The following is a 27,514-nucleotide window of genomic DNA, read 5'->3' as shown; positions in this document are numbered from 1 at the left end:
AGCAAATCAAATTTGTACTGCTCCACAAACACGTAGCTTGGCTGTTCCTGCTGCCAGGCCCACATCTGGCTGCAGTCAGCTGTGTGTTGCCCTTAACAGCTGCTTACTTTGTTTGTGCTTTAGACCCCATAGTCAGCCCTGGATGGAGACACCGTGGCACTGAACTAGCACATCTGAACCCTTGATGTGATCCGCAAACCAGCAAACAAGAGAGAATATAATTCTATATGTGTCTTCCTCTGGCTTGAATTTTCTTCTGGGCCCCAGATCTGCAAGCACATGTGCACTCAAGTGCTCCGAAATGAATTGGCCACCCTGACTTCCAGCCACAGTGGAGAGAGGCTTCAGAGGTATGCAGGCTGCTTCCAGAATTGGACTGGGGCTTTTGTTTTGATGGGCTGAGTGCTATATATTCAGGTGCAAGAAAAGATGCTGTGACTATAATACAACAGCAATGTAAACAAATTATTCTCAACAAAATAACATTTTTTCATGATGGATAACACTTCGAATTATGTTACCTCCCCTCAGATCAACCTCATCTCTCCTAAAAAAGCATTATAACTAGATCTCTCTGAATTGCAGACTTCCTCTTGTTAGCACCAAACCAAATTGCTATGCATGCAGAATAGCCCCAAACAAACTTGTAAACAGCAGATGGGAGGAAATGATACTTTGTTTTCACACAGTTCTAGTACACCTTCTTCTTGCCTTGCCTCACACTCCGCAGTCATACCCAGGATGTATTTTCCCATTCCTTCAGATAACAAATGCTCTAGGGAATGAGATGAAATGTCTCTTTAGTTCAGTACTGATGTCTGTAGAGTTGCACATAAGCTTGTGCTCATGTGTTCCCCTGAACTGGGACTTACAGCAACACACATAAGGTTATACTTGTAGTGAGGAAGGTAACTTCAGCAGGACAGCAACCTGTGTTTTGACTCTTCCCATTTACTTTCAGTGCAGGCAGCTCTATGGTCTACGGGTCTTTCTCTGATAAGCAGATGCAAAGCTTTGCTCCGGCCAGGATGGCAAACTGGTAATCCACTGGTTTCTTCTAGTTTATGTCATCTGTCAAAAAGTGATTACTAAATTGAGGGTTGCCACAGCTGAGACAAAGTATTTCTTGTACCACTCTCTGCTGTCTTTGCAGCCTGACTCCACAATATACTTCATGAAGAAAATAATACAAATTCTGCCAAGTATTTGAAGTATAATATAAAAGCCTCATCAGATATAAAAGCTGATTAGATTTTGTTGCTAAGGTGCAAATTGCACTGCAAATAATAGACATTATGCTACTATTAGAAACAGCTACAAATACTTCTCATTCACCATGAGCCACTGATTATAGAATTTTGTGAGTGAAGTGCTACTTTAAAACATCATTTATCTGGACTAGTTTCTGTGGTCCCCATGATGGATCAGGCTGGGCTCCCCTAACACCACTGTCTCTCATGTAGAGCTCTGCACATGCATGACAGCTTGATGCACAGATCACGCTTATGCAACAGTGACAGACTTTCCTATGTACCAGATCCACTGGGGGCAGAAAGAAGAGAAATGATAGACTTGGCATCAGACTTGCAAAAATTGGTTTGGCCACCCAACTTGGACAAAATATTCTTATTGGTATTTGTCATAAACAAATAAAATATTAATTTTGTTTCTTTATCAGTATTCTCTCTGCAAAAGATGGCTGAAGAGACTGTGTTAGGGCCAATAAACATCCTTCTTTCTTTTTTTTTTTTTTTTTACTTCAGCATATTGGTATCCTATTCTAAGTCCTCTACATTCTGCAGGAGCACATACCAAACCCTGCTGCCTTCCATCAACATGCACGTATAGGATCCCAGTGGACACAAACACTGTGATATCCCAGACAAGCAGAGTGCTCATCTGCTCCAAATGACCAGCTCTTGTTTTCTCAAAAGAAAACCTGTGGAACAACCTAATTTGGCACCTGTAGAAGTCCATGTCCAGCTGAAATCTGGCTTCAGTGGAGTAACAAGCCCAGAACTGCTGTAGCGAACGCCCGAGTTCCAGCACAGTCTGATTGTGATCACTGATACTTTGCTTAATATTGGCTTTGTGAGTTGCTCAGTTTCTTCATGGCAATATGTACTGCACATCCGAATTTCCTCTGAAACTCTTCCTGATGCTTTATGAATGCAGGATTGGTCCTGGAGCGCTGGACATGAGCACCTGGAAGGTGCTGAGCGCACTCGGGCACCATGTAACTGAGGGCGCTTTAAGGCTGCTCAGGGCTTTGCTCACTCACCTTCGAACCTTTCAGCTCGTTCAAGGCAGGGTGGTCTGAGAGCAGAGGCTCATTCGTTCGCCCTCAATGGCCTCGCCCACCCCGCGCCGTTCAAGGAGCGGTGCCTTGCCGCGAGAGCAGGGCCGTCCTGCCGGGATCCGCAGCGCACTCTAGCGGCAGTGCCTCGGCGCCGACATGTGAAAGCGGGCTGGGAATCAGTGCGACCTTCTCTTTCCGGAACGGAGTGATCTCGCCCTCACCAGCATGTAGGTTATAGGGACGCGAGTGTCCTCCCTCCTGCTCTGCGGCTCCACGGTACGAATACTGTCAGAGCGCCAGGGTGATGGTCGGCACAGCCTGTCAATCAAATCCACCATGCCGAAGCAGAGACCCTGGCATACTGGCTAAGCCTCAAGATGCCCAGCAGAAGGCCACATGTTTGGGCACCATCAGGGCAGAGACCATGGCAGCAGCCAGCACTGCAGACAGGTGCCTGTTTCTCTAGTCATATGATAACCATTGATTCCTCTAAGGAAGTTTCTCCCTCCACCCACCTTACAGAACAGCAAGTGGCTTGGCAAGTGCAGCATACTGTTTTAAATATACTTCCCAGCACTCACCTCCCAGGGACCCTTCTAGGGGCTCCCAGGGTAACCCTCAGCTGCAGCTGCAGCTCTTGTCAGCTTTCCACACTCCTTTGAGGCATAAAGACAAGTTCAGAGAAGGATATTTCCAAAACTGGGATGGTGGGATGACACTGAGCTTGGTACAGGCTCTACTTCCTCAAGAAACTGCTGCCTACAGCAAAGGTGTCTAAATTCTCCAACCTATGTATAGTACTAAAGTTATGAGTCAAGACAACAGACAGTATACAGAAGATTTAGAGGTCTCTCCAGAGTTTTTGATAGGGCTCCTTCATGGATAATTCAGCCCAGCTAGGTTGGACACTGAGCCTTCCTTCCAGCATCCCTCCAGAAGGGACACGTGGGACTGGAAATGTTCCCCAGCCTCCCATACTGCAGATCACCAAGAGAGTTTGAAGAGCTGGCCCAAGAAGAGAGGTGTAGTTTGTCAGCTATTTCCAGCTGTCATTATAGAAAAGATTGTTTGTTTGTTTGACAGTAATGACCCATCTTATTTCTAACTTTGATTCTCAACAGAGAGAAACTAAAATGGTTGTTAGGGTTAGTTTTTATTGTCTATATCAATGTTATGTATGAATAACATACGTAAGTGTGTATAAGTATGGATCTGAGGGCAATTTGTGCTGCATGAACAGTTTGAGCCAGGACTGCAATGGCACAGAAAAACAGTATGTTAAAGCCTCTGCGGCCCATTAATGTGGGAAGAGGAAGGAGATCAAAGACACCCTTCTTGCTCAGACACAGCCTGGCTTACCCTTTTAGGGGATGGCAAAGATGTTTTAAGCAAAGCTTGGCCTCTCTGAACTCCCCTGCCTGAGCAGCACCCACAAGTCTGGGGTGATGCTCATCCACCAGTCAAACCAAAACTCTTGCTCTGCTCTGAGTCTCAGCAATGCTCATGGGCAGTCTGGAAATGCAGAAGGTGAGGTAGGCCGAAGGAAATGTTAGGGGTATAACCACACACAGTGCCTGCTAGATAGCTGCCTGCCTGCACCTTCATGGACAGATAGCCGCATGGGCCAGCTGAAGGCAGCACTGCCTGGCCCTGCCTCCACCTTGTCCCACCGCCAAGGGCTGCCCTGCTGCCGTGAGGAAGGGGCATGACCGCTGGTAAGGAAATACAGGTGCAGGAGGTACAGGACTATGTTTCTGGCTGCACCCCAGCTGGAGAGCACCTCAGTTTTCACTGCAGAAACACCCACGTGAAGAAGCCCTGTCCAAGAGAGTGGAGTAGGGAACAGGGCTGTGAGTGTGACCAGAACATGGGCAGGAGGAGCACTACCCTTCTGGTCTGGCATGGCTCTTCTGTACCGTAGGATCAAGATCCAGACTCATGCCCTGTCCAGAGCACACTGCATTTCTTCTTTTTGCAGCTTTGAAGAGGTCTTCTCCTTTTCACATGCTCATATTTGTATCTGTATTGTTTAAATCCTTTTTGCAGCATTATTTCTCATAAACAGAAGCTTCAGGTAGCATTTGGCATTGAATTCATCACTGATCTTGAAATACTTAATTACTGCAGAATTATGTAAAAAAACCTATATTTGGCCCTGCTGTTTCTCAGTGCATACCTGCTGTGTGGGTAGGCAGGATTTAAATTTCCAGAAGGACCAAACCAACGCCAGGCTCATTTTAAAACATGATCTGATTTACCAGAAAGAAAGGCAGTGCAAGGCAGGATGGGCTTTGATCATGCCTAATTATGGAGTGTAATATTGGGTACATAGATACAATATTGCCATGGGTGGCTTTTTTTGGCGCAGAAAAGACAAAATTTTCCTTAAAGAAACAGCTGTGTCCTGCCTGCAGCCTGCAGAAGAATGGCATTAGTCACGTGCAGTCCAACACGTAGCACAGTTGTAAAGTTCACTCTATGAGACTGACAGGAGCTATTCATATCGGCCCCCTCCACCATCTGCCTGAATGGCAGGCTGTGGGGTAGCAGCAGCCCCCCCTCGCCGCCTCTGCGCGGTCTCAACACTTAGTGCCTGCTCAAAATCTGTCCCCAGGTGCAGAAAATCAGGGATTGAAAGCAAGGAGAGGATGTCACTCAGGTCAAAGCAGACTGTCAAGAGGAAAAAAAAAGCGGGGGTGGGGGGGAAGTGGAATGAGTCAAAGCTTCATCTGGTGGGAGTGCCAGGTTGCTTTTCTCCTAGCAGCAGAGGTGCTGGCTTCAACAAGGACATGAGGAAGGAAAGCAAAGGAGATGACTGGACAGCATGAGTCTGTGGACAAATCCCATATGCTCCCTTCTTCTTCCTTCCCTGAGCTTAGAGGACTCAGCTCAAGGGCAGGACCAGGTTGTGTGAGGGTCAGTGCCAGGGTGAGACAGCCGTGCTGTTGTGTGCAGTGCCTGTGTGCTGGGGATTGGGAAGGGATGCTGAGGCCTTTGGCTGCACCCTTGTGCACACACTGTCAGGCAGGCATCCCTTGGGGCCTGGTGGCAAGGACCACAGGCCTGCAACCATGGTCACCATTTGCCCATCCTGGATACCTTTCAGGTCCTTGGACTGGGAGCCAGGGTGCTAGCTTTTCCCACACCAGTTTTCTCACAGATTAATTTCATTCCCAGAAATATTTATTAAGGTATCACAGAGGGGTTTTTTTCCCTTTAAAATGAACCTGCAGGTCCTGTGATAGACAAGCTCACATCCCAGGCTAGGGCCAGGTTCTGACAACCTGCTTTGAGGCCTGAACAACTCAGTGTCCACCCTTGCAAGGTCATACTGGATGGACGGATATTCATTTTCATCCTATCGCCTGCTTTTCCTTCTCATTTCCAGACACATCTTTCCTGTGGCAGAAAATCCTGCTATCAGTGCCTGAGGTGTGTGGCTCCTACAATGCATGGTTGCTACAATCCTTTCCTTTGCCATTGCACTCACTCCTAAGGTCACCCAGTTCTTGTGATATGATGCTAAATAACATCTTCCATTTTTATGCCATCAGTGCATCATTAACATCCTTCCACTTTGTTGTCAGCAAGAAATAGAAAATCAGGACCTCGGAGGAAGAGTTTTAGTAATCTTCCTCCATCCCAGTGGTTCTCCTTTCTGGGACAATACTTCTGGTTTCACTATGAGCCATCATCATCTCCCTTCAGGCTTCTGGCACTTCTCGAAAGCCTTCCTCTTTTCCTGAGTGTGAAGGCAGAGCAGGGACTTAGGAAACAGCCGATGAGTGAAAAGATAAAGTGCAACTGAAATACTTTTGCTTTTATCTGCCCTTAATGGGTAAAGGAAAGGAATGGTTCACAGATGGTCCATCTTGGAATTTTCCACCTTGTTTTCTTACCTTGTTTCAAAGCAATTGAAGCCCCATTTTATCTTTCCTTCAAAGTGCATATTCATTAGGCTCAACAAGGAGTTGCAGGGTTGTAACACAAATGGGGAAAAATAGTTGAAATTTTCCCCAAAATAATGGTAATTTGGTCTTTCCTCCTCTCCCTTCCCCCCCTCCCCCCCCCTCCCCTCCCCCCCCCCTCCTCTCCTCTCCTCTCCTCTCCTCCCCCCCCCCTCCTCTCCTCTCCTCTCCTCTCCTCTCCTCTCCTCTCCTCTCCTCTCCTCTCCTCTCCTCTCCTCTCCTCTCCTCTCCTCTCCTCTCCTCTCCTCTCCTCTCCTCTCCTCTCCTCTCCTCTCCTCTCCTCTCCTCTCCTCCCCTCTCCCCTCCTCTCATGAACAAGCAAAATCTCTACAGAATTTCTAAAGAAAATCTTTTTACCATTCTTGAGAAGTCTTGTTTTTCAGGTAAAAATTTGAAACATTCTGTTTGGTTTTTTTTGATTTTAGATTAACAGAGATTGCCCGGTTTTAACACCCATGAGGAAAAGATGAGAATAACAGTGTTCACCATACGGATGTGCACCTCAGACAAACAGATACCCCAAATAAGGGTGGACAAGAAGCCCCTGAGAGCTGATTTCAGTCCAGGCCTGCCCAGAAAGTGTACCATGTGATACGTAAAGTTGTTATCTTGACAGCAGGATGAACCCTGTGACAACACCTGTAGCTTGAGCTAGGATGAAAAAAAAGTTCCATTTTAGAGGAGGAAAAATAATTTTGAGTAAACTAATATCAAAACAGTGACCTCTGTACCATCTCTGCACCACTCAGCTATTCATTGAGCTGCTCTTTGCTTTACAGACAATTAAAATAACAGCAGTGACTTGGGTGTTCATGCTATTTGAACTGCTCACAGCACTTAAAGTGGAGGGATCCCTTTCCTAGTTAATGGTGTGCATTATAGTTAGTGGGTCTGCTTGGACACTCCAGGACACTGGTGCTGGAATACCTTTGCTGAATGGCCCCCTCATCCTGTAAATAAGCCGTGGGATGTTTTGGTGTGCAAGTATTTAAAGATTGACATCACTTTCAATGAGTGACACTTTAAAAACACTTCCCAGGTATTTTTGTGTAAGAAAGTATTTTCTCTCCCCTTTATTCAGTCTTGAAGGAAATACTGCATGTTTAGGTGTGGCCTGGGTGCAACTTTGAAGTGAATGGATTTATTCCTGTGCTTTACTTAAAAAAGCAGGAGTTAGAAAACTTACATACCAAAAACTCCCAAGAAGGCAGCTGTCAGGGGGTGACATGTCGGATATGAAGTGGCTCTCCAGCTGGTCCCTGTCTGCATGCTGGGAAGGCATGTGGAGACATTTTTTCAATTGCTGTAATAGTTTGACATGTTCACAGTGGAAAATGATGTATTATTCTTGAGCCTTTGGTTGGTGGACACTTCAAAGTGCATTGGATCCTCGGAGAGGAGTGCCCTATTGTTAATTGTTCCTTTCACATGTACATTGGGATGAACATGGAGAGAGCAGTGAGGAACAAAAGGGCTCCGGTGGCCTCTTAGAGAAAACGCGGTGCAGCTCAACCTGAGTCTGACCTTGAAAGGGTGGGTTGCTCTGGTTTTTAAATCCTGCTTGCCGATTCATTCCCCTCTGGCTCCCAACCATTACCTAGTTGCAGGGGTAATGGGCTGCTGGAGCAGTGAGCGCAGCTTGGCATGTGGTGCCTAAGGAGCCAGGTGAGCTTTCCTCCAGGAGGGGACAGGCAAGGCTGGAGTTTGGGGGCTTGGAAACAGTTTCTGCAATGGGTGTGTTAGAGGTGTGCTGGGTTTTACTTAACCTCCAGTAGGCAGGCAAGCCCTATACTCTGCTCAGTCTAACTGACCCACTAGCCCTCATTTTCAGAGCACAGCCCAGGGGTCTTGAGCCCCTGTGACTGGAGATATGTGTATATGTATATATACATACATGGCATGAGTTTCCCAGGCCTCTGAGGACACAGGTCATTAACATCCTGAGACAATCCTTTGGTCCCAGGCACCTGTCCTATGTCTCTCTGCTTTCCCTCTCATCCCTTGGACAATCAACTAGCTCTACTGGGAGACTGAACTGTGCAACGTGGTGTCCAGGTTGGGTTCAAAAGCTCAGGCACAGGAGCCAGTTTGTTCCTGCAAACAGAGATGTGGTCTCTTGGTGTGCATCTCTTTCAATGAGCTAAACAAAACCTCTCCTTTAGCCTCAGCTGCACAGAAGGATCTGTGCTTTGTCACAGAGAGGCCAGACCCCAGCTAGTGCATCCTGAAATAGATGTTCAAGTAGGTGACTGGAAATTCCCACTCCACCTTCCCCAAATCCTCCAAAAGGAGAAGCTTGCACAGAAATTTGAACATTGGTGTGAGGTAGATGATAGAGAGTGCAGGCAGGGCTGGCTGCTCCAGGTCTCTTAGGGAATGAACTGCTTCTGATGTAGAAACTGGGGACAGAGAGGCATATCTATGGTAGCAAATCAGCCACCATGTTACAGCCTACCATGGTGTCAAAGGCTCTACAGCACATTCTGCTGCAGAATATCCTGGCCCCAGGGTCTTCCTAGACCTGAAACACCTGAGCCTGGGCACCAGCACATGTGACTCTGGCAAGACTGGGAGAAACTATGAGAAGAGGGATGCTACACTGGCTGCACCAGTATAGGGACACTGAAGAGTCATCCATCCCTGAGGCCTTTGCCCAGAGTTTGGTATAATGGCACAGTCTGGATTTTGTCCTTCTCCAAGGAAAATCAGAATAATATAAATACACCAAAATAACCATAAAATATAGCTGTTTTCAACTCTCAGTGCTCAGGTCTTTGATGCTTCACATCAGTAAGGTAGATTTGACTTGCAAAATGGCTTGGACTTCAGTCCTTGTTTTTTCTAGGGCATGTATGTTTGGCCCAGCATCTCCCTGACAGTGCATGTACAGGTCTGTACTCCTCTCCACTGTTCCCATCCATAGGGCGCTGCAGTCTGGAGAGCAGAAGTAGCAATGCTGTGGTCATGGGAGGCAGTAGATCCCAGGCTGGCACACAGGCAGTCGGCATGTCTGGTGCGCACTGAGGGCAACCCTTCTGCTCTCCTCTTCCTCCAGCTCTTAGTTGTACTGTGCTATTAAGTTATTGCCACCCCTTAGGGACAAGCCTGCAAGAAGGCGGAGGGCTCACACAACTCTGCATCAGTAAAGGAAGCAGCTCAATTAGCATTTCACATGCCTTTTCTTCCCTCTCTTCTTACCTTCCCTGCAGCGGGCATGCTTTCCCCTTAAAGGATTGTCCTGTTTCTGCTCCTTGCCAGCGTTGGCAGGGTGACAGTAGTCGAGTGTGCAAACTTGTGCTATTGTCCCCAGGCCAGGGGGAGTCATGGAGACCCACTAATATGACACAGGAAAATGTTTGCTGATGGCAATTCTATGGGCTTTGTCTAACTCTTTCTCCATCATGACGACTCGATTTAAGTCTCTAACTGTTTGACTACAGATGCAAGAGTACTATCCAACTCCATCCTTTTGTCCGGGGAGTTTGAATGGGTAATTCAGCTTTTGTGTAACTCAATTGAGGGGGCAAACATAAAGACAAGATTCTTGAGCACTCAAGCTCCCTTTCCATGGATATCTGCACATCTCTTTAGAGATTTGTTCCTTCCCTACCTTTTTCTGACATCATCCTCCCCTTGAAAAAAAAAAAAAAAAAAGGGGGCTGTGATGGGGAACGGTTAAAAGTAGGCTAGACCGGTCCTCCGTATTACATTGTCCTGTGCCAATGAAGCATGGTTAGTATCAGCCCCCAGACAGCTTTGGGGAGTGCAGAGATAAGGGAGCCTAAACTTTCCTAACTCATCCTCAACGTTTTCCATTTGGATTGTGTCATTTTTTAAAAAGAAAGGCCTCGGTAGGGGTGAAGAGGATAAGGAGAATAGTAGAAACCACAGGGAAATGATTGTATTTATTAGCTGTCTTTCTGTGGCTGTCCCCATGGCGACAATTTGTGATGGCAAAGAATGCGAGGAGGGGAGGCTGATGCCTGATTGGGATGCTTTGTATTTGGCAAAGTGGCTTCTGATTGGCCTGGGAGAGCCCCGAACTCGACGGAGTAGATATTCATTCAGCTTGCTCAAGTGCTTGCTAAACTGCATCCAAACACTGGCAGGCCCTGGCTGCCTCTGCCGAGGTTGGCAGTGTGTAACCTGCCTAACGAGATTAGTGGGAAAGGGGAAGGGGCTCTTCTCTGCAGTGACACCGCAGCTGCCAGCACCGGCGAGAAAAGCCGCTGCGCGCCGGGTGAGTGTCCACACTTGCTTACAGGGAGGCGGGAGTGGCCGCCCGGCTTCTTTCCACCTAAGCGCTATCTAACAAGATTAGGCACCGGGCTGGAAGGCACTCGTGAGCTAGATCCCATGCTGGTGTGTTCCGGGGCAGCGGTGTGGGGTGATGGGCTGCAGGCATGAAGAGGCTCCAGTGGGAGCTTGCTGATGGACAACTTTGTGCGGCTGACAAGCTTGACATGTTCCCCCACCCTCCCTTCGTTTGTTTGGTGCTGTTTGAACCAAGGTTTCCCGCCCTTAAGTCTGCCTGTTGTGTTTCACAGGGTTGCCAAGGTTTGCCTGAAGGTGAATTATAAACGTTTCATGGGAAGCTTTACACGGTGCATCCAGTGAGATGGCATCAGACAGCGAGGTTAAAACCCTACTGAACTTTGTCAACCTGGCCTCCAGTGACATCAAAGCGGCTCTGGATAAATCGGCTCCCTGTCGCCGGTCAGTTGACCACAGGAAATACTTGCAGAAGCAGCTCAAGCGATTTTCTCAGAAGTACTCCCGGATCCCACGGTGTCACCCCAGCAAATCCACCGAGTGCGGCTGGCGCAGGGGGGCAGAGGACCGGGGCCGTGGACCTCCGCCCGAGGCACCTGACCCCAGCCCCCATGGTGGGGCTGCTGCAGAGAGGGTGCTGCAGAGAGCAGGGGTGGAGGACAGCCTCGCTGAGGAACGGGTTTTGCAGGAGCAAAACCCCGAAGCCACCCGACCAGACCAGGTGCCCATGAGGAAGCGACAGCTCCCTGCCTCCTTCTGGGAAGAGCCACAGCCGGCCCAGAGCCTGCTGGCCAGGGCCTATCCCACCAGCCCCGAGGGTCTCGCGGCCCCCAGAGACCCTCCTCCCTCTGAGGGGAAGAAAAGCAAACGGAGCCCAGACACTGCTGGTCCAGAGAGCCCCCCCGAGCCTACCCCACATGCTGGGGACAAGGACCCTGCTGGTGTCCTGTCGGGCTGGGTGGGTGCCTGGACCTACTGCCCATTCCCCTGCCCTGGGCCAGGGGTGTACCAGCCCGCTGGCACACTGTCCCAGTCACCCTTCCTGGGGCTGGGGCTGTGGAGGAAGAGTGCAGCCACACTGTCGGCGGAGGTGCCGCACTTCTGCAAGGAGGCTGATGGCATGGGACAGAAACTCTACAGGCCCGTGGTTTTGAAACCCATCCCCACCAAGCCTGCTGTCCCCCCACCCATCTTCAATGTTTTCAGCTATCTTTAGCCGGAGGTGTTGGAGTCACGCTGAACACCACAGCTCCTGAGAGTGGATTGAAATGTCCGGTTGGGCACCAGGCGTGAGCTGCTGGCAGCGTGGAGCAGCAGGGGGAAGGAGGCTGGCGATCACACCCTCTTCCTTGTGGTCAGGCTGGAGTGAATTAGTAACTGTTGGAAAGCTACTCAGGCTCCACTCTCCTCTCAGTGTACAGGTGTAAATTGGGAATAAGCCTTACAAAGCTGGTGGCATGGAACATGAGGCAAACCAGGGCTCTTTCATCGACAGGCATTGTCTGTGCTGCAGAGAGCAGGGCTATGGGTCATTCATAGCCACACTTGTAACACCTAGGAGACCTCCTCCATGTGGGAAGATCTTTCCAGGTTTGCCCTGCAGCAACAGCAGTGAAATGAAATGAATTAAATCCATTCAAAGAGTTTTTGTACTTTAAAGTAATTCCAGAGAAGTCAAGATATTCAGGTCACTTCCTTTTGCATGCAAGAGACTGGAAGGACGGTATTTAATGTAGAAACCACACTTGTGAATTGATTTAAGCTCTTCTTGCATGTAAATACTGAGAGAATTAAAAGAAAAAAATATCGGAAGAAAGGAGGTAATTTTACTTTGGAGATTCTGCCGATGCAGTCTGTTTATTTTTGCCCCACTGGGTAGGACACAGGTTTGATTTGCAACTGGTGAGTAGATAAGAGGGCTGAAATCTCTGCCTATTAGAGTGATATAAATCAAAAGCAATTTTTCTGGGGCTGGGAAATTAGCTAGTGTTAAGCTGGTGCAAATGGAAGCAGGATGAATTTTCATATCAGGAATTGTTCTGCATCAACAGAATAAATGAGAAATTGTATTACTTGATTATAAACCCATAAAATATGATAGAAGGAAAAAAGCGTATAGAATACACTGCTTTGATTTCTGGCTCACAGACATCTTTTATTTTGCCTGATTTTAAGATGCTATCACAAGACCTATCTACAAATTATTTGCTCAGTAATTTCCCAATTATTTTAACAAGTTTGCATTAAAGAAGGTAATAGGGGATTTTTTTTAACTTAGATTTCTCTTAAATTCTGGGGTAAGTGGAGCTAAGGCACAGAACATGAGATCTGAAAGGTTTAATATTGCAGCCTTATGTATTTACTCAGTTATACTGGGGCAAATCACTGAGGTCAAGAGAAGTGTATTGCAGGGTGGGGGGAGGGAAAGAATGGACACCTGTGATCTCCCAGGGCCTGCTCTTATTGAAGCTAATGGGAACTTCTCCCAGGATTCAATAAAAAGTAGCCTCAATTGGCTTGGTCCCTGGCTAACTTGGCTCCCTGTGACCCTCGGTATCTCTGTAAGGGGAAAACCAGGCAACTCTTCCTTTGAGTGCATTGCACTAATGAAAAATGCATCATCTTGAGCAATTGTAGAGTATAATTTTTGATATTCTGATGGGGCTTGGTGTTATATAACCAGGTTGCAACTTCTGTTAGGATATGAACTGTTCTTAGGCTAAAAATAGCTAATTTTTTTCTCAAACCTTACAGTATATCCCACTAGTGTTTAATTACAGAATAAATGGCTGTAACGTATTAGTCCAGCAGGCAAAAAGCAGAAATGGATATGGCTTTCCTTGCTTTCTGCCTACCACCAGCACTTAATATATGTACCAAGCTTGTATAGATTACTCCTATAGGAGAGAGAACAGAAAATGGCAGCACATACCTGCAACTGCATGCGAGGTGCCAAAGAGCTGATCTAAGGGTTCAAGACATCAGGTGAGCTTTTTGTCCAGAAATGAAGATATGGATACACTTAGATGTCTTTCCCTTTTTTTCTGTTTGGAAAAAAAATCCATGAAGAAACTCCGCCTCTCTCCATGCGGTTTTCTAACAGAAACCAGAGGCAGTACCCCCATTTAAGTTAACAGGAGGAGAATTATTTCTGAATTTGCAGAATTGTAGACAAGGAAATTTTTTTACATGGAAATATGGGTGCTTTCTCACATCAATAGCCCTGTGTCACTGTTGTAATCCAGATGAAGCCAGATGCTGAACTCTGTCTCAATGCTGTCAATGTAGAGGAGCCTTCTTGGCATTGATCTGGATTTCCATCTGGGTGACCAGAGAAATTCGTGGAAAGAACCGTGAGTATTGCAGTGACTGCTGTAGGCAAATGTTCCTACTCTAATTCAGAAGGGAAATTTGAAAGTGCTGCATATTGCACCAGAATATGGGTTTCTCTCAAAATTAAAATACTTGGCAAAATGGATAGCCTCTGTAGAAATTTTATTTCTGAAGAAATCCACAGAAATAAGAGAGTTAAAGTCAAATTTCTACATTTCAGATATTAAATTCTTTTTTATTTTTTCTTCTTTTAAACTGTCTCTTATTTGAATGTATGTTGCTGTACATTTTCCATGTAATAGAATAGCATGTTTTTAAGTTATGATGAAGCATTGAACCAGACTGTTCCAAATGACCTCTGACACAGAGATATTTATGCACTTATCCTCAGATTTAAACTTATGTTACTTTTTAAAATCCTTTGTGACATGGAACTTCCCAGCCCAGGGCAGGCAGTGGCCCTTGCTGGGGCTCTGAACTGAAGCAGCAATGAAGTAAAACACAAAGGAAAAGAAGATACTTGTTAAGTATATTCAAGATTATTGAATGGGGATGTGTGAGATTTTCCAAAAGGTTTGCAAAGTATAGCAACTCTGTCTGCTCTCCAGCAATACTTACTGGTCTCTCATCCCTGAGATTAACATCAAAATTATTAAGTATTCAAGCTTGGACTGATTCAGACTTTTCCTGGCTATTTTTGTGTTTGGTTGTTTGATGTTGCTATTCAGGACACCTGATAGCCCTTCAGAATCGACTTATTTATTCATACTTTGTTTGAAAGTTGGAAACATAACATTTAAAAGCTGTTATTTACTACAACAATGCAAATTTAAACTGTTAAAACCGCAATACCTTATATAAATAAGGGTAAGGGAGAGGTGGATGAAAAAACTTTCATATAAAATGAAATAAAAAAATCAAACAGTGCACAAGAACATCAAGTGAATTGCACATCTTGCAGTAAAAAATGTACAATAACCTGGTCATGAAATATTTGTAGAACATTTCACATAAAGTCATCATCTCTGAAGGAGTCTATCTATCACATTCAGTAAAAACAAGTGACTTTTCCTTGCACTAGAACTACTGATCTGCTTACAAAGCCTGGTTTATTTGGTTTTGGGGTATTTGTCTTTTCACAGTAACATGTAGATAGATGCATTAAAGGCACATTGAATTTGTGCAGATTCAGTATTGCACACAAAATACTGTCAATGACTGGAGTGGAGAGGCAGCAGGCTCCATTTCAGTGCAAATAGATGTCAACTAGTTGTGTGAAGATCAAGCAGAAATAATTCAGTAACATTGTAATTACCAGATTCCCCCTCTAACAGACTCTCCTCAGCTTCTGTTTGCACTGTGCACTTTTCCTTCCTGCAGTTGCGGTACATACCCATCAGACCAGTGCTCTCCAGCTCAATGAACCTCCTCATCACTACAGATGGTTGAAAGCAACCAGGACATGTGTCTCCCAACAGAGATGAAAGTCACTTAGTTGAAAGAAGAAATGGAATTTCCATATTTGCTCTACTCAAACCCAGTCTCAACTTCTCCAAGGACAGAAAAAGACATTGCAATCCACAAGACTTTTGCGTACATGATAGTGTTGGCTCAGGGGAAATTTCCAGTTTGGGATAGGTTATGAAATCCCACCCCTGTGGTTGTACGTGCAGTTGGTGACCAAATCCTTCAACTAGCCAGCTATCTCCAGGGCTGTCATTGCACGCTAAACAAGCACTTAAGTAAATGACCTTCACCAAGCTGTGTCTATATCCATCAGCCTCTATGACTCTGTCATACTCATTTAATTTCAAGGAATTTTCTTCTTATTTTGTATCAATATGATTTATATCAATATGAGTAAGACCCAGCACTGCTCAAGCCCCATAAAATGAAAGGTGCGCAAACTCCATAGGTAATTTTCTATTCCTTTCTAAAGGTCCTATAGGGCCTTTATTGGCAAAACTGGTCTAAGATTTCCTGTTCTCCATCCCTTTCCCTCTATCCAGTATTTTTCCAACCTGAAGCAATTCCCTGTTCACACCGCAGGAGACAAAGGGCAGATCTTAAACTGGTAGTAACAGAAGCTGCTTGATGAAATCTCAGCAGTGGAGGAATCCTACCTGACTTTCCAGAACTTTGCAAGAAGGTCACTGTTCAGTGTGAACTGAAACTTGGTTTTTCAACTCCTTTGCATTTGGGAAGGGGACAGCTATGGACAGAGTGCCCACAGCTGTAACCAGTTCTTCTGCTCACATCCTGTCCTACAAGTGCTGAACACATTTCACACAAAACCATTACAGAATCTGAACTTGTGTGCCCAGACTTGTTTTGTGCAACACACTTTTACTCCTGTGTTAAGGTATAAAACTCCACACAAATAAAACTTGGTGCAGTGCATTTTCACTACTTACATTTGTATCTGATTCCATGGCCATGCAGGCCAACAAACAAAACCAGATATTTCAGGTCTCTGGTGGGGAATCCAAATAAACCATGGTGCACAGCTCCTTAATCACCTAAGGTAAGAATGAGTATGTGTCTAGCATAAGATCCACAAAGATGTAGTTCCAAATGTAGGTTTTTTCATCCTTATTTAGGTGCCTAGTTAAAAATAAGGCACTCATCAAATCAGTTCAGCAAGTCGCACCTGTCAACTGAGCTGTAGTCACTGCCAATAACCGTTCATGGGCTCTTCGGCCTATCCAGCTGTGAGGGAATGTGACTTGTTAAAAACTTCAATAAAAGAATTTCACGGACAATTATAGTGGTTCAGCTGATAGATGGTAACTTGTTAAGCTGCCATAAATCAGCTGTGGATCTGAGCTGGAAATAGGTGACCTAATTTTCAAAGAAGCTGAGATACTAACTTTCAGTGTCAAAGGGAGCTGATAGATACTTCAGACCTCTAAAGTCAGGAAATTCAGGGCTAAATCCTAAGATATTTATTCTGCCTCAGTAATATCTGACACCAAATGTGATCCCATTGGCTTAGTGGAACTACACATGGCACAAGAAACTTGACATTGTTTAGGCACCTGAATAAGGATTTGGAAGCCTAATTCTGGGTATTTGTTTTCATAAATCTCAGCCTGATTTCCATAATTTTGAAATAATCTCTCTTTCTTCCAGTGATGGTATTGTTATAGCTACAGAGGTCCAAGGAGTAACAGAGGCTGGGCCTTGTAGGGAACAAGATCTCCTAGAGAAGGAACAGATAAAATTGGTTTATCAGTGTTGCATCTCCCTACATACCTCACCTCTCCCCTTCACATCACTTTCTGCTCCTGTTTCCCTAGGGCTTTGTTCTGTCCTGACACCAGCTCCATGACAAAGTAAAGATACTGTTTACAGTGCAGCCACTTCTAATTTACATCCCACCCTCCCCTCAAAACAAACAACAGCTGAAACTCAGAATTGCCTTCAAATCCCCAGTCTAGAAAATGTTCTCAAGCAGAATTTAACTTTCTTCTCACTGCAAATGTAGTGCAAAATGAACTGTATTCACTATGTGCAAATACAGTTCTTATATCCTTCTTAAATAAACCTTTCCTTGACTTTTACAGGCATCAGCATTTCTGTATTTTAGTTTATTAGAAGTCTGAGATTTGAATGTTCAGAAATCAAGTACTCAATAAGAAAGGTCCAGAAAATGAAAGCAAGAATGTTAGCAAGATGGTGTCAAAGTATCAGAGAATTAGCAACCAGCACACTTAGCAGAAATCCAAACAGTAGAACAGAAACTGAAATTAAAATCTCAGTCGGTGAAGGAAATGTGTTTGTTTTCCCAAATATGTTGAAGCTTGACAATTTCTCAATTTTGATTACAGCAGGGATGCTAAGCTCCACCACAACCCCAGAATACCTTTGAATTCCTCACTGATACTTGCTTCAGCACTACTCATTTTTCAGTGTTGGCTTTCATTTATTCTGCAAACCAAGCTTTGAGGTGAATCATATATGTTTTCTCTTGGAAAACCTAACAGTAGTCCTACGTTTAGTTCTCTGTCTCCATCATTTTCTTCTCACTCACGCTCCAGAAGCCTATTTGTCTTCAATTAGTCGTTGGAGGGCTATTGACAAAGCCAGCAGCAATTCCTCCCCACCATGCGCAATGTGTGCCCTTGCCATGCTGATGATGCTGGGTTTCATGCCAGGAAGCCGCTGTGTGTCCAGTGTGCCTTGGGTCACTGTGTGTAATTATGCTGTAAGTATCGAATCAGTCTGTCTGGGAGAGGCAAGGTGTTAAGAAGTTTAATGCGGTTTCTTCCAACCAGGCTTCGTACCTTGATGCGGCAAAGATGGGAAAGAGGTCGTGGGGGCTCTGAAAGACAGGCAGGTCAGAAACATAAGCCAAACAGGTTTGAACTTGAGAGAGACGGCTTGGTTTGGCCAAGTCAGTGGCAAGAGCAAAATGGGAGAAGGAGGAATGAAAAAAGGGGGCTTTTTCTATAATGGATGTATGATATAACTTGCATTGGTGGCAACTCATCTATACTGAGGCATATAGGACATATATAGGGAAAGAAGTGGAGCTGGAGAATGGCATGCTGTATCTCATCTCAGCCTTAGCAATGGGCTTTGTAGGAGGATTTAAACAATTTGCTTCCCAGTACTCAGCCTTTCCACTGAAAATAAATGTAATAAGTACCAAATTTAGCTTGGTTCCAGAAAACTAATTCTGATAATGCCTATGAAAGACTTTGGATCCTGAGGGAAAATATGTTTAGGAAAGCAGAATATTAGTAAAGTCTTTAAAGGTCACTGATGTCTTCTGGGTTGCTGTGGAGATGGTCATGCTGCCCAGCTGCCCTGATCTGATTGCACCCCAGATACAGCCACATGGCCCTCCTGCACTGACAATGCTCATTCCCAGACAGTCAGATCCACTACTGGCGTACATTTAACTTCACAGAGTCGGTGACACCCCAACAATTTCTAGTACTACATACCTGGTCTAAAATGTCATCTAGTCTCAATAGAGAAACCCCATCAAGTTTAAGGGATGAATACTAATTTGGAGATGGTGACTAAGCGTTTGAATCCAAAGCCAGGACTATTTGTGCCAGATTCTTTCCAGGGTGAACATACCTGCTTTTTCTTTAATGACAGCCCAGTCCTCATAACTGTCAATATGCTCCTTGAGCCGGGAACAGAGCTGCACGTTACCCACATAATCCAGAAGAACATCGATGATTGGTCCAGCCCAGCGACTAATCTCTGGAGTAGACACCATTTCACAAAACTTCAAATTAAAACAGATTGACTACTGTTAGTGGGACATGAATGCACCCGTGGAAATTGTAATGACAGCAACTGCCCCAGTGTCTTTGGTGTTCCCACCCTACTACCAGCTAAGAGGGCAATTACCAGTTTCCCCTCAGAAAACTTCAACTAAAACTTTTTTTTTTTTTGCAGCTGAGGTTAGAATCCCCTCTTTACAACCACAGCAGGACACAAACCCCTGGTGAAATCCTAGCTCTGGAGCATGGAAAAGATACCAAGTTGTTCATGGGGTCCACAGGTCCTACTTCTGCAAAAATGGGAAGGCAGAGAAGCTTTGTGCTAAACCAGTGAGGGAGCTACTGAGAGGTCCATGCAGCCCAGGGCACCGTGACACAGTGTGCTGGCTCTCTTTAGCTTCTTGAGAGGGGCTCTGTGGGGCAACTTGCACAAAGAGGGCTTAGGTAAAGAGAGAAATTCGGCAAAGCACAGCACCTCCTGCTTCTTGTGAACCCACTAGTATGTGCAGCTCTTGGGGACCAAGCACCTTACTAGAAACAAGTCTGTTGAAACTGCATAGATGAATTCCTGGCATTTTTACTTGCTCAAGGAGAACTATCATGGGCCTAATATAGAGGTGCCTTCCTTACTCAGTCCTGGATCAGGCAAATTTTCTGTTGTCCCCACTGTAAGCTGCAGAGTACTCAAAGCTGTTGGATGGAGGGCTGCTTATGGAGATACTGAAGAACAGACTTAAGGACCTGATTTTAAGCAGTCTCATTTCAAAAAAGTAGTGACTTCTTTTCCCGCTTTAATCTAAATATGTATATTTTTCCAGACAGCTTAATATATCTCTGTTAGAGTGCTGCATATGATGAAGATATCTGTGGATGTATCTGTATGTGAGCAGCCAGAAAGTTTAACATGAGTTAAATCATGCTGTGTGGATAAGAATGCAGACACATGGACAAACATAAATGAATGATGGTGGCTTAAGCACCATCCATCAGCTTAGTCACGGTGACTGTCTGCAAGCATCCTCCAAGCCCACCCTAAACAGGAAAGAAAATGCACCAGCTTACACCTCTTTCAGTTTAAGCTCCTCTAACTAGATCAAATTTGATGATATATGCATGAGCCCTAACTCAAAATGCATTAAACTTTTGTGTGGATAATGTTATTCAGAAATAAAACCACATTAGCTCACCTAGGAAAGAATAAAGCTGCAGCAAATTATAAGGCAATTTTGTTGAAGGTAAGAGCATTCACAGAGGTGGTTACTACTCTTCTGACTTTTTTTTTTTTTCCCCCACTGGGCATCACCATGTAGTTTCTCCCAGGAAAATTAGATACAGTAACATCAGGAGGATCCCAGCGGACAACCCAGTTTCCTACCTGAAATGTTTATAGGAAGTCCAGTATAGTATATCTGGCTGTCATTCTCCAGTGCATGTGCCATTCACATACCCATAGGATATGTGAACTGCGGATCTGCACTATTGCCTCCAAACAGTATCTCCACTTTGTCAGAGTCTAAATAAAGGCCCATGTGTAAGCCAATAAACCACTCGGTCTTACTTATCTCTTCTTGTCTCTGCCAGAGAGTTTGCCTGTCTTTTTCTCTCTTCCCTGTTGACAAGCTGAGTCTACAAAAAAATTTTCTGAAATAAAAATGTTCCAAAACATGTTGCAGGAAAAGAAGCATAGCTAAACAAGGAAAAATAATTCAAACCTGCAACTACAGACCGTGGAATTGAATCAGGGACAAAGTAACTCAGAGCCTGCAGTTTCGATAGGCCCCTGAATGCCCTCTCGTGGCAGTAGAATAATTCACTCCCCACTTCCACAGTTTTGACACTGCAATTCTGGAAAAGTTGAGTGAGTCAGCAACCATTTTTCTGTGTTCACTTTCTCCAGGACACATTTAGTAGCAACAGTAGTGATTTATAGTTACACATTTTTCAAATCACTTCCAGTAGCTCATAGTCTTTACTGTATAAAGACTAATCATTCAGATTTATTATCCTTACGTAATCTTATACAAGAAAATAATAAAAAAGAGAGCACATCTTTTGTCTGAAGAGGTCTATAGTTTCATAAGATCCTCTATACTTCAGAATACAAACCATATCACAACTATGTCATGAAGCTACACCACACAAGCCTTATTTTTGTTAGCCAAATTCCTAGCAGTGGGAAGCAAATTTAAAATTATATTGGAGGGAAGGAATTGCTTTTTCTCTGTATGCATTTGTCCCTCAGCAGTCTCTCCCTAGGCACATATATAATTTTATTATTTTATTAATTTTTGTGTGACAAAAATGTGGTATGCTAAAGCAATCCTAAAGCTGTGACAAACACTGTCAAGGAGAAGTCAATTCTTCAGTATAATAGATTATTTTGATGGACTCTTACAAACTTCTTTCTAAGATTTCTTTTTGTTTGTTTCTCAGACATCTTACTGCAGAGTAAAGTTTTTTGGAAGCAGGGCTGATGAAAAGGTAAAGATTTTCTAGGATCTTTTAATGTATTCTTTCATTCTTTCCACCACTGAGGAACATTTTTGGTGACTATCTCTTAAGGCAAATGACACTTTCTTCTAAATCCCTCAAAACTATACTTAAACTAGATAGAAGCTAATTTATTTCTTCCCTAATTCTTTGCAAAACAGGAAGAATGATGTGCTGAGATTTCTTCATCATGTTACATGGTGAAGGGTAGCAAATTTTGATTGGAAGATCAGATTTTGTTTGAGATATGTTGGAAGGAGTCAATATACAGAGATCAGAAAAAAAGTGTAATCTTAGATTATACAAAATCCTTTAGGGTATTGAGAATCCAATTCCAGGCCAATGGAAGATAAGCCCAGCTGCACTTTGGAAAGTATTGCAAAGATATATGTGTAAAACTTGGATATTTAAAATCCGTAACTGGCTTTGAAATCATGGATATAAATCTCCTAATCTCTTTTGAAAACTTCAAATATAACTCACAGTCATATAGCTAACAATTTACTCTCTCTCTCCAGGGCTGCCTATCCAGTAGAGCTCAAAATTACAACTATTTACATTCACTGGTTTACCTACCTGAAGCGAAGCACCAATTTTAATTTAGCCAGGAGCTTAAATTCCGTATCAGACAAAACAAATCTTACAGGGCAAATAAACCAAGAAGCAAGTAGACTGCCCATATGCTACCACCCATATTCTACCACCCGTATGACATTGCCTGACACTCCTGGCACTTCAGGTCCAGAGGAAAAAAATACTGTAGAGCTGACAGCAAGGCTGTCAAGATGGCTATAATTCACTGTAAATTCAAGCTAGGGCCACAACGGCTGTTGCCTACCATCCTGATGTCATTGAACATGGCCTTGAAATGTTCACGGACTCTTATTAAGCATTTTTTTCTGTAAATAAAGTAAGAATAAAGGCATCTTCTCTCACAGGAAAGATGGAATTAAAAAATACACTGAAGTTGCCAAGACGATATGTGAGTAGGAGACACCCTCAGAAGTACCAATAGACCAGGCAGTGCTTACCTGAACTACGGTTGGCTCCTTGGACAGTTGAGGATCATGAAGTCTGTCCCGTCTGTAATTTAGTGCAGGGTGCGGGCCATTTCCGTACTGACACTCAAAACAGGAACCTGCATCACAGCCCAGATCCAGCAGATATTTCAGGACAGATAGGTACTTCATTGAAAACATGATGGTAGCTGGAAATGTGGTGGGGTGGCTTGATATATAGGCATCGATGTTTGCTCCATGGTCAAGGAGCAGTTTCATGGTCTTCAGGCAGCCATGGCGGATGGAGATGAGCAATGGGTTAATAAGGTCAACATTGGGGTTGGCTCCAGCTTGCAGCAGGAGCTCTGTTGCATAGATGTTGTTGTTAAAAACAGCAAAATAGAGGGGGGTGGTGCGTCTGTCTTCGTAAAGGCAGGACCGTTCGTTGGACAGTGAAGTGTTAACATCATAGCCAGCATCGATCAGCTCTTCCAAGATGTCATCGTTGTTGCGTTCGGCTGCTAAGTGCAAGGGGCTGATACCACTACGCTTGATGCGGGTGCGGCTGGTCACTGGGATCAGCATGGAGACAATTCTGCCGGGTGGAGAGTCAGTGGACAGCAGTGAGCTCCAGGGGATCCAGGGCATTTACAACCACACAATTTGTAGCTCTCCATAGGAGAGAGCCTGCTAATTTGGCCACAGGGAAAATTCTCTTTGGGAGAAACCGGGGTGTGAACTTGAAACCTGTCAGCTGTGTGACCGCCTCTTTCATGGAGGAAACAAGTATTTTTGAAATTATCACCCAGTTTATACGAGGTATTGGCAGCTACAGGGGCAGTTATGATGGAAGAGACAACGTGCTAGCACTCACCTATGCTGTTGTAACCTCTCTTAGGTGCCACCGCCAAATGGCAGACACCAGGCCAGGATCCCCCAAACATTCTGCATCTTCATCACCATGCTGTGGGTAGGACTGGAGAAACAGGCACAGCCTGCGGGCCAAGGTGCCACCAGACAGGCTGTATCTCCCACCTCCATTGGGATTGCTGTATTGCTCCACAGAGAAGTGTGTCAACACACATCACTGGCAGGCATCATGGGTCACAGCCACAGCAGGAGGCTTGAGACCAGAAAGGGGGTGAAACCAAACCTTCCTTTGCAGGAGTGCACAAGGATAGACTATACATTTGGTTCCCAGGCCTCACCACCAAATTTTACAATTTTGTTATTACCCTGGATTCATCCCCATCCTGGAGGTCCTTGCCATGTGGCTTTTGGTTGTGGCAAAGCCATGGGGCTATCAATGGCCATCCCAGATCACAGGGAGCCAAAAAGACAATTCAGAAAGAGGAGAAAAACAAATGAAAATATTTTCCAAGCTGCTTTTCATGCTTTAGCCCAGGGAGAAAAGATGTACAGCCAAGTCCTAAACCTCAGTAAACAGGGATTGTTATTGGAAAGTGTGATGTGGCCTTAAATAGAGCAAAATAAATCAAGCTGCTCTCATGTAATGTCAAGTGCAAATATACGATGTACAGGAGCCCCACAGTTGCAAATCCATGATTATTTTTACATCTCTCTAGCTGTTATTGGAGCTGCATGACCAGCCCCATGGGTTAAATCATCACTTCCTGCTCATAAAGTTGGGTGGTTTAGCCACCACGCTAGGTTGATTTTGTAAGCACAGGTGAGTCACCTTAACCTACTTCCAGAAAGAGACGGGGGACCATGCAACCTGAGTCTTCCTACTGTGTCAGGAGATGCCCATGCTCCCTATGTAATGCCTGTGGAGAGAGGGATATCTAAAAAGGAACTTGTGGGAGCAAGCTAATAAGCAAAGCACACCTTCTCCTCTTCATCCCATGCAGACTCGTCTATCTAGCAGTCAACAGTTCTAACACAGACATGCAAAGCTTATTTTTCTACCATGTAGTATGTCTCCTTTAAAAAGCTGCATATCTTCAGCTTGACTGCAATGGCTGGTCTCAGCACTGGGACCTCAAACATATATTTACATAATGAACAAGTGAAATATAAGTGCTAGCCTTAGAAAAACCTTTGTCTGTGATGGTCCTGTGATCCTGTGAAAATGATCCTGTGAAAGACTGAACCCCCAGAAGCTGAAATATGAGTTGAAGATGCAAAACACTTTACAGGATTATGTTCCTATTTATATGATGGGCTGTTGATGTCTCCAAGTCACTTCTACTTCTCATTTTTAAACAAAACGGCCTTTTAAAATATGTAAACATCTAAATACCTTGGGAAATTAAGTGCTCCACACACACACACCCCCAAGCAGCCTCACTAATCTTGTAGTGCTGTGATGCTCACCAGGGAGCAGGAGGTTTGGGTGCTGGTGAGCTGGCAACGTCCCACCATTAGCAAATGTTCTGTAAAAGCCATAATAACAAAAAGGGCACAGAGCACTGTGAGGACACCATGCCAAGTACTAGCATTAGTCATCCCATGATCAACTGATTTGAAGATTTAAGGGTCTGTTTTGTTCTTTCACTCCAGCATATGTGCTTCAGCCAGCTCTTCACATCTGAGTTAAAGAGGCATTGCATCATTTCTGTCTGCAACGGGGACCTGAACCTCACTGCAGGGGTGGCAAGCTGAGTCTCTGCATCCAAATGCTGCAGTGTCCCAGACCTCAGCACACTCCCTGTACCACACATTTATTTAGGGAGGAAAAGCAGGAAGCATCAAATTTGTAACAGAGAGTAATTTTGTAGCTTGAACCTGTCTCTCTTCCTCATCCTCCAAAGTGGGTTGGTTCAGTAATAATGGTGCCTCCACCTCTGCAGTCTTTCCGGTCTCACCAGAGAGAAGGCAGCTCAAGTGAAGGCAGCCAAGGCCGGACAAGCCAGACCACATCCCAGGTCTGTCACAGGGCTGAGATTCAGGTATAGGTTCAAACTAATGTTGAGTTTCCCCTTATTCCTGACACCTGCTTCTGTGATTTCTATTTGTTAGAAGTTATGTGGAGAAGGAGGCAGAATATTCTTAGTATGAGTGTGTCAAGAGTCTAATGACTTGTATTTACTTAGTAAATCTGCCCACACTTCACAAAGTCTTCACTTCTCAGCATCTCAGTTCTGAGGGGTAAAGAGTTAAACTGGCTGCAATTGTCTTACAGCTGATGAGATGACCCTTATGAATTTGAGGTCACTATTGACAAGGTGTCATTTAAAATAAACAAACACCATGCAACAAGAGTTGACAGTTGAGCCTTGGGACCACATTCTTGGCTTTTCGATGGTAGGGAGCCTTAGTGTTCTGGCAAAAAGCTGAAGCATGGAATTCCTACAGAATTACGTATTAAATCTGCAGGAATACAGAGGTCACTGTGAAGGGTGTTATTTTACTGAATGCGAAAACAATTAAGAGTGATCAGCCAATTAGGCTAAAGCTTTGTCATTTAGATAAATATTTATAAGAGAAGATCCTTTTAATTTTTCTTTCTTTTGCACTTAGTTTGCAGCAGTTATGGACAAAAATCTGTGTTCAGTCTTCTACAACTCAAGGACTCAGAGCTTGGACTGAATTCTGATCTCATTTATGCTGCTGGGTTTGGGGAATAATAGATGTGAGGTCTGAATCAGGCCCTTTCATAACATGGGGATGGCCTCAGATTGAAGAGTTAGCATGTAAATTTCTTTACAGGTTAGGAAGTGGCACTATTGAGGGAATGAAAAGATTCTGAGAGCTGGTCCTGACTGTACAAATTGGATTCAGATCAACTTACTGTACCTTCAGATGAACTTTTTTGGAAGTGAGCAACTGGAACTGGGTTCTGTCTTTGGCACATTTCTCATCTCAAATGTGTTTTTTTCAAGAACATGTCCTTGTAACTCAAACCCCAGAAAAAATTGTGAATCATGCCTGCATTATTCTATGCATGGTATCCATGTACATGCTCTAAGCATATAAACCAATTACATAAATTCACACTGGGCTGTCCTCTAGAATACACAGCTTGCACAAAGGAGTAGGCCTACTCCAACTACAGAAAATTAATACCCTCACATCTATTAAAGTGATTTAAGAAGCTATATTGGGATTCCCAAGCAGACCTAAATGCTAGGATGAAAGACGCTATGGGAAGGTGTAGTGCTGTCAAAAGTTTTCATTCCTCAGACATGGTGAAATATGTGAGAATCTGCTCTAACAGTTGTTTGCAAATATAGCTTTACTATCCAGAAACAGTCTTTGCAGCGGGATATACTTTTTGCTTTGATTACTGCTGAAAGGATTTTTATAGAAACTGTGATAGTCAGACGAGTTCACTACAGTCACCAAAAGGGCCTATCACCTCCAGATGTGACTGTGTTTTGCAAAACCAACTGTGGTTGACTCACCCTTCCAGCAGTGAGGGATTAAAGGCAGGAGATAAATTTGCCCTAAGATCAGGAGTAAATGCTCAGGAGTTCAGGCTCAGAAGCATGCTGCAATATCCTAGGTCTTGAAAGAGCAAGGTAAACACTATTTACATGACTGTGCAACAATCCCATCCCTAAACAGCATCTTCTAAACTGATATTCTGTATCATGCGTTGTATTGTTTCTCCGCCTCCTATAAACACCTGTACTTCAGTGGAGTGGTAAATCTACCCAATTCACAGTTATTTTTTCCATTAGTTACCTTCTTCACTGTTTAAAGAATGTGCTCAGCTCTATCCCAAATACATTAAATTTCAGAAACAAACCACTGGATCTTTTTATGCATTTAAGAGTCATTTAATAACTCAGTATTAAAGTCTATTTTCCAGACCATGAGTAATTCTTTTACTTCTCTTCTGAAGCTTTTCTGATTTCCTGAAAGGTTTCTGAAAGGGAGGATACCAGAGCTGGACACCATATTCTAACAACATTCTCACTAATGCCCTAGAGATTCACTTAACCG

At 44.3% G+C, this 27,514-nt stretch overlaps 2 protein-coding genes across 6 annotated transcripts in view; one reads left to right on the top strand and one right to left on the bottom strand.

Annotated features, from left to right (window-relative positions):
* Positions 1-12,060, top strand: part of FAM181A (family with sequence similarity 181 member A) — a 32,301-nt gene extending 20,241 nt beyond the window's left edge. Inside the window, exon 5 of the mRNA XM_065685557.1 lies at positions 10,815-12,060. Within this exon, the coding sequence (XP_065541629.1) occupies positions 10,886-11,755 (870 nt within the window). The 5' untranslated portion in view covers positions 10,815-10,885 and the 3' untranslated portion in view covers positions 11,756-12,060. The remainder of the gene's footprint in view (positions 1-10,814) is intronic.
* Positions 12,061-12,174: 114 nt separating this feature from the next.
* The window catches only part of ASB2 (ankyrin repeat and SOCS box containing 2), a 52,938-nt gene continuing 37,598 nt past the window's right edge, over positions 12,175-27,514 (bottom strand). For 2 of the 5 annotated variants that reach the window (XM_065685550.1, XM_065685551.1), the window contains exons 8-10: positions 22,637-23,198; positions 18,964-19,117; positions 17,444-18,196 (exon numbers count right to left, since the gene is read on the bottom strand). In XM_065685550.1, the coding sequence (XP_065541622.1) occupies positions 18,060-18,196; positions 18,964-19,117; positions 22,637-23,198 (853 nt within the window). In that variant the 3' untranslated portion in view covers positions 17,444-18,059. Of the gene's footprint in view, positions 12,579-12,668; positions 13,584-17,443; positions 18,197-18,963; positions 19,118-22,636; positions 23,199-27,514 lie in introns of those variants that run through there. The other 3 variants (XM_065685554.1, XM_065685553.1, XM_065685552.1) reach the window with 3 other exon arrangements.

This window comes from Lathamus discolor, chromosome 6, assembly GCF_037157495.1.
Source record: "Lathamus discolor isolate bLatDis1 chromosome 6, bLatDis1.hap1, whole genome shotgun sequence".
NCBI lineage: Eukaryota > Metazoa > Chordata > Aves > Psittaciformes > Psittacidae > Lathamus > Lathamus discolor.
Note: the sequence above shows the minus strand (reverse complement) of the source record. Positions and strands in the feature narration are given on the sequence as shown.